At 50.9% G+C, this 7076-nt stretch overlaps 1 protein-coding gene across 6 annotated transcripts in view; it reads left to right on the forward strand.

The window, feature by feature from the left end:
* Window positions 1-2318, forward strand: part of Tnip1 (TNFAIP3 interacting protein 1) — a 69820-nt gene extending 67502 nt beyond the window's left edge. For all 6 annotated transcript variants that reach the window (XM_033761539.1, XM_033761541.1, XM_033761536.1 and 3 more), the window contains one exon: window positions 2206-2318. In XM_033761539.1, the coding sequence (XP_033617430.1) occupies window positions 2206-2303 (98 nt within the window). In that variant the 3' untranslated portion in view covers window positions 2304-2318. The remainder of the gene's footprint in view (window positions 1-2205) is intronic.
* The last annotated feature ends 4758 nt before the right edge of the window (window positions 2319-7076 follow it).

A 7076-nucleotide genomic window follows, 5' to 3' on the forward strand; every position in this document is an offset into this window, starting at 1 on the left:
TCCGCCCCGGCTCCTCTTGGCCTTCTCATGCACCTTCTGCCCTCCCAGAGATGGACAAGCCCCTCTGAGGTGGTTTTCGGAGCTGCAGTCAGAGAAGGCGGGCCGAGGAATCCGTTACCGCCAGCTCCGCCATCCACAGGCAAGGGAAGCGAACGCTCATCTTGTTGGGCTTTGTGGCTTTTTTGGAGGAAAGAGGATTTTGGGGGGAAAGAGGTCCTAGCTTCTAGGACCTGCCTTGGGGAAGAAAAATTTTAGTTTTTTAGGGGAAAATGGGGAGTCAGAGACCGGAGATCAGGAGCTCAGGAGAAACTTGGCTTTTGGGGCCTTCACACCTCATTTTCTGAGCCCCAACAGCCCACAGAAGTGCTTATAAAGGTCGCCTGGAATGGAGATTTCTCTGAAGAGGAACCAGAGAGGAGGCAGGGACCTGCTGGAAGGGGGCGGGACGAAGTGGATTTTCTAGGCGGCCGGCAGGAGGGAAAACACTAAGACTTCAGCTGTGGAGCTTCTGGGAAAGGGAGGGCAGGCACGTCCACACGAGAGCTGGACAGTCAGGATATCTGCAACCGGAAAAGGCCAGAGTAAACCCGCTCTTTCCAAGGCGAGGGGTGGGGCGTGATAGCCTCGCAAGGACGCAGGCTTGGGGCTGTCATGAAAAGGCGTTGAAGGCCAGCTCAGCTCACAGGACTCAGGCATTGGGAACCTCCCCCTCTGTTCCAGAAACTTCTAATTTCCCCCCATATTCCCAATAGCACCACCCTATGTGAGTCTCAGCATAGGTGTCTCTCTCTCTCTCTCTCCCTCCTATCCTCTCTGATTGCATCCTTTTAAAAATAGCTTGATAATTTTTTTATTCACCTAGGTAACATGATTCCATTCTTGTACAATTAAATCTTGACAGCTATGGCTAAAATCCCATCGAACCCATTCTGCTCTCCTTTAAAAAAAAAAAAAAAAAAAAAACATTTTGAGGCAGGGTCTCATTAAATCACTAAATTGTCCAGGGTGGGATGGATCCTCCTGCCTCAGCCTCCCAGAGTGCTGGGAAGCCAGGTGAGCACCACCGCATGTGGCATTGAGGATGTTCTGTGGCTCATTTACCTGCTCCTTCCCTCTCCCAGCCATTCACTGCCACAGATAATGTTGTCATTGGCGTCTTTCATGTGCGCACGCTTTTGTGTCTCGGGGACAGAAAGCTGGCATGGGATTGCAGGATGCTAGTGCAGACTTTTCATGGCCAGCCCCCGGCTCCCTTATCTGCCCGTCCTATGACATCTCCAGCCAGACACTCGGGGTTCCTCCACCTCTTGTAACAACATGAACTCAGCTCCTCTGGGCCCATTTCCCTCACACTCCCCCAGGTGCCCACACAACTCTCTCTCTTCCCCACGCTTAATGAGATGCCAGCTTATGTGGATTTTATCTTGGTAATGGCTTTCAGTTCCCCACTTATCTTTGGCTAGGGTCATTTTAACAACCCTTAACTATACTCATTGTCCCTTACACAATGCCCCAAATTAATCCCTGAAAAGCAAACATGATGTCACTTCCCTTGGTTGGTTCCCTCCCAGAGACAAAGACAAAATGCAGTCGGGTCTCCTTGGCTCGCTGCCACAGCCTTCTCCAGCCTGGCTCGTCTGCTCCCTCTGGTTTTCTTCTTTTCAGATTCTTCCTCTTCCTCACCCCATCGTATTCATCCCTTGCCATTCCCAAATATGCCTGTACTTCTTGCCTCCCAGGTTTCTTTCCTTCCCTCCCTCCCTCCCTCCTTCCTTCCTTCCTTTTTGTTGTTTTGTTTCCCCTTTGGTACTGGGAATTGAACGCCGGGCTTGTGGAATGAGCTACGTCTGTAGCCCTTTTAAATGTTTTTATAATAATTTAATTTCATTCACGGACTGAATTAGTGATTTAACTGGGTGAGCTAAGAGCTCACCAGATGAGTCCACTGCCCAAGACCCTCCTGCCCCGCGCTCCCAGCGTGTGGGGTTAGAGTGCTGCACGTCTGGCTCAGGCTCAGGCTCCTAGCTCAGCCTGTTGGAAGGTCCACCGCCCCTTCAGGCACCTGCCCACTCCACATTAAAGGTGTGGGTTCCCATGTTGTGGCACAAGTGCCCAGTTTTCTTAACCTCTCTGGCTGTCGGTCTTCTCTATTAAAAAAAAAAAAAGGTACAGTACTTCCAGATCTGTTCTCCTCCCTGTCACCAGGGATGGCCGCTGTTCTTGCCACACGGGCTCTGGTCTTCTCCTTGAGCGCTACTTCCTGGCTCCCTGGTCCTGGTGGAACACATCCTTCTCCCCACTGATGCAGACTTTCTGGCTTCCATCGCTGCCTTCCCAGTGCGGATCGTCGATATGGACAAGCGTGAGACATTGCCGTGGGCTCTAGACCTTCGGCTGGACTGGTGGAGGACACTGCCATGGGCCGCTGCGGTGGGACCCAGGCCCTCAGTGGATTCTTCAGGTGTCTAGCCTGGGGACAGATCTCTTGCAGTCCTCGGCATTTGACTTCTTGGATGAACATTATAACATAATCCTATAAATTATGCTTCTGTATGAAATCTATTCCATTGTAAACCTTGACTGCAATAAGGAAGGAAGGGACCTGGAGCTGGGCATGGTGCTACACATCTGTAATCCCAGCACTCTGGAAAGCTGAGGCAGGAGGATTGAAAGTTTGAGCTCAGCCTGAGCACTTTAGGATTTAGCAAGACTTTATCTCAAAATAAAACAGTAAAAAGGGGTAGCAATGTAACTCACAGTCAAGGCCCTGGTTTCAGCCCCCGTTACACACACACACACACACACACACACACACGCGGCACTAAGCGTAGCACCCCTCACAAGGTGAGCTCTATGTCCACCTTAGCGCTTACTGTTATGGGACTTCGTGGAGAAAGCTGTACCCAGCCTCACTGCCCGAGCGAACTTTTCCTGGGCAGCGTTTAGTCATTCTGCTCTTCGTATACAAATCCGACCCCACACCTGACCGTGACCGCCTAACAGGAGGGGCCCTCTTATTCCTGCGAGCCACACCCGCACCCCATGCGTGGGAGTCCCGCTGCAGTCCCGCTGCTGGCACCTGGGGCGGCTCTGCGTCCTCTGGGCACTCACCTGCCATCGGCGGGAATCTGCAGGTTTTCTCACCTGTGCGATGGGGATGATACCAATGCTAAAAGCCCACCCCAGACGAAGGGGCCTTCGGAGGATCCTTGTAATCTTAGCATATGAGCTTGCTTCCCCCTTGTGGATGAAATTAGCATGAGTTTATTAGCGTGAGTCAACCTAATGACGTAGTGGTCAGCGTTCCTGAGACTCCAGGGGGCGACAGATCGTGTAGGGAATCCTCGGGGTAACCCCAGAAAAGGACCATTGCTTTTCGTAGCAACAGGGAGCAACTGGCGCCCCTGGCAGAACGGGAGGAGCTGTGCCTCGGGGAAATCGCTGCCTTCCAAGCCACGCAGAGCCTGGCTGCTGCCGGTGCTGTCGCCCCCGGGACTGAGGCTTTGTCCAAGCAACAGGAGGAAGAGGGGAGCGAGACGGTCCGGGGGAGAGATGCGCTGAATGCACCATTTTTATCATGAAATTTCTAGTCTGCAGGGCCGTTTGTGTAACTTCCCAGACGGTATCTCTTGGGGTTAGTTTGGGGCTGGCGCTCTTTAGTGACCCGGCTCTCAGTCACCGGCGGCCCCTGCTGGCCGGGCCTCCCTCACAGTTTATCACCGGGCGGCTGGCGGGGTGCTGCAGTACTGAGAGCTTTAAGACTAAATTTCCCTTTTGTAATCATGTCAGTGTTGTATCTTCTTTTGAAAAACGTGGTGATCGTTCGTTTCGATCCAGAAAATCTGCTTCTCGTGACTCGTTTGTAGATGTTCAATGTGGCGTTGTCTGCGAGGAGGGAAAACTGAGACAGCCTCAGTGTCCTTGGCGAAAGGACCACTGGACAAACATCCGTGAGGTGTGTTCCGGGTGGCCGTGGCGGGTCTGCGGAGTATGCTCGTGCGTAGCCGGACACGCTCGGACCAACACGGGCAGTGCTCGTCTCTCTGGTTTTCAGGTAGCATTTAAAATTTTGTGTCTTTAGGGCTGGGGACATAGCTCAGTGGCAGAGCATCCCAGTACCGCACACACGAAGATGGTGTTCAGTTACAGTGATTAGAGTAAGTTGCCATTAGTAGTTTGTTATTAGATGCCTAGCTGTTCGCTAGTAAAATGCTGAGCAAATGTGGTCTCTCTGGCCATAAAATAAAAAGCACATGCACTGAGGATTTTACCAATCTTGGAAGATTAAATATTTGAGGGACAAGGAATTTAGCTCAGTGGATTCGCTGCTGGCCTCTCAAGCACGAGGTCCTGAGTTCAATCCCAGGACCCCCGCCAAATTAAACATTTGGAAAGCATTTTGATAGAAATCCTTCCTTCCTTCCTTCCTTCCTTTCTTTTTTCTTTCTTTCTTTCTTTCTTTCTTTCTTTCTTTCTTTCTTTCTTTCTTTCTTTCTTTCTTTCTTTCTTTCCTTCCTTCCTTCCTTCCTTTCTCTCTCTCTCTCTCTCTCTCTCTCTCTCTCTTTCTTTCTTTCTTTCTTTCTTTCTTTCTTTCTTTCTTTCTTTCTTTCTTAAATGTAGTGCAGCCTCCTGAGTGCTGGGATTATAGGCGTGTTCCACCATGCCCGGTTGAAATACCCATTTTAACCATATTATGTAAGAAATGAAGCAACCTCATGTCCATCAGCTGGTGACTGGATGAAAATGTGGTACATAGAACTTTTCTCCACATCCTTGCCAATATTAACTATGTTTCAACAATACCTGTCTTAACAGGATAGAGAGGATATCTGATTGTGGTTTTTACTTTTTTATTTTTTTGGTACTGGGAGATAGAGCTAAGGACCTTGTGTTTGCAAGGCAGGCTCAGTGGCGCTGAGCTACATTCATGGTCCCTGACTGTTTTTGGTTTTGTTTTGTTGTTCGAGACAGGGTCGCACTATGTAGTAGAGACTGACCTGGAATTCACTATGTAGCCCAGACTGGTCTCGAACTTGCAGCAATCCTCCTGCCTCAGCCTCCCGAGTGCTGGGATTACAGGCGTGCGCCACCACATCCGGCCCCTGACTGTGGTTTTGATTATTTTTCCCTGATGATTACTGACACCTAGAACTTTGTCTTACAACTTGTCGGTGCTCTGCTCCTGAGATGCATAATGTTGGCTCTGAGCCTTTGCCTGTGTTTAGCAAACTCCCTCTTATGGCTGAGTAGGATCCCCACAGCGGAGCTGCTGTGTCACATGTGCTATTGAACAGCTGCTGCCAGATCCACTGTCAGTGGCATCTTGAGATTGGCTCCGGTACAGCCCTTGTGCTGCAGAAGTCAGCAGCCTTGCAGGGCAGGCCGCCCTCCACACACCTCCAGCTGTTAGACTGTGCCAGCTGCCCGAGGCCCGGCGGCCTGAGATAAAAGCAGGGTAGCTCTGCAGTCTGTGCCACGAGGGAGGAGAGTCACTTAGACTTCAGAGCTGCTGAGGACACTGAGCAGCACCTCCAGCACTGTTCTCGGGGGCTGAGGGGAACCCGGAGCTGTGAGCTCATTTGGAGGGCTGTGGGGGGCTGTGGAGGACGTGGTTGTGGATTTTCTCCTGCTTGGCTCTCTGCTGTCAGACACATCTTCTCCCTGTCTTCTGAGTTTGCTGGAGCTGAAGCAGAGTGACCTGGCTTTCCCAGTTTCCTGCTCTCTTGGGTGGAGACGTCACTTTCTAAATTTGCCATCGCAGCGCCAGGGATTGAGCTCAGTGATGCCGTGCCTGCCTGACAAGCACAAGGTCCTGAGTTCGATCCCCAGTCAGACAGATAGATAGATGAATAAACAAATTTGCCAATGCAGGGCCTGTGAACACTTTGAACTCTCTCGCCTGGGAAACGCAGGAGAAACCTGGCCCTGAACAGGAGTCTCTGAACCCTTGAGGGAAGCACACCCATCTGTCACAGCCAGCTGACGCCATGCGGGGACCTGGGGTGACCAGGGAGGCCGAGAGGGGTTGAGACGCAGCCCCTCTAGAGCATTTGTCCCGCACACCAGGGCCAAGTTCAACCGGTGGGGCTGAAGAGAAGGGGAGAAAGGATGGGGCTTGGATGCGGAGAAGTTTAGACTTTGGACTCAACTCACAAGAGCAAAAGAATTTGATTTTGGATTTGAATTCCCTTGTAATTAATTAACCCTGGGCTTAAACTTGCAGGGGATTTAATCTCCGGACTTGCATTTCTCCCTGGGTGCTTGAGAAGGAGCAAGGAGTCAGTCACCTGCTAGGCAGGCAGTGTTTTAGGTCTGTCTGTTAGCCATCTCAGTGTTTGCATTCAGTCTCCTGTGGGAGCTCTGAGGTGCTAGCCAGGCCCCCGAGACAAAGCCTGAGGTGGGCAACAGAAATAATCTGCAGCTTTTGAGACAGGGTAATGTCGGAAAGTCACCCTGCTCACACTGCCTTGCCCTCTGGCCCAGAACCCAGGCTCCCACCAGCAGCCCCAGACAGAGAGGAGGTTTGTTTGGGGAGGAGCTGGTGTGCAGAGGAGAGAAGACCTGACAGCAGCCCCTGGACGACAGGCTTAGCAGCTAAGTGTGTGGATTGAAACAACACAAAGTAGGAGAATATAGAGCTAGAACTCTTCTCCACTCCTGGCTCCTGGGAAGAGGGCTTTTCGCTAGACACTCCTCACCCTTATCACCCCTTCCCAAAGTAGGAGGAATGGGGGGAGGGGAAGGGGCGGTAAAAAGAGGCACTTTTTTTTTGTACCGGGGATCAAACTCTCAGCTCCTTGTGCTTGCGAGGCAGGTATTGGCATCCCTGAGCTAATCCCCGGCCCAAGTACAATATCTTATACATGTACCAATGTCCCAGGATGAATGTGATCATTATGTACGGTAAAGATGTACTAATCAAAATACTTTTTTTGTTATTTTTTGAGACAGAGTCTCACTATATAGTTCAGGCTGGCCTTGAATTTGTGGTTCTCCTGCCTCCACCTCCTGAATGCTAGGGTTACAGACACATGCCACTATGCCTTAATAAAGATCCTTTTTTTTTTTTTTTTTTT

Source organism: Fukomys damarensis, unplaced genomic scaffold (assembly GCF_012274545.1).
Source record: "Fukomys damarensis isolate Sample0158 unplaced genomic scaffold, DMR_v1.0_HiC HiC_scaffold_9, whole genome shotgun sequence".
NCBI classification, from domain to species: domain Eukaryota; kingdom Metazoa; phylum Chordata; class Mammalia; order Rodentia; family Bathyergidae; genus Fukomys; species Fukomys damarensis.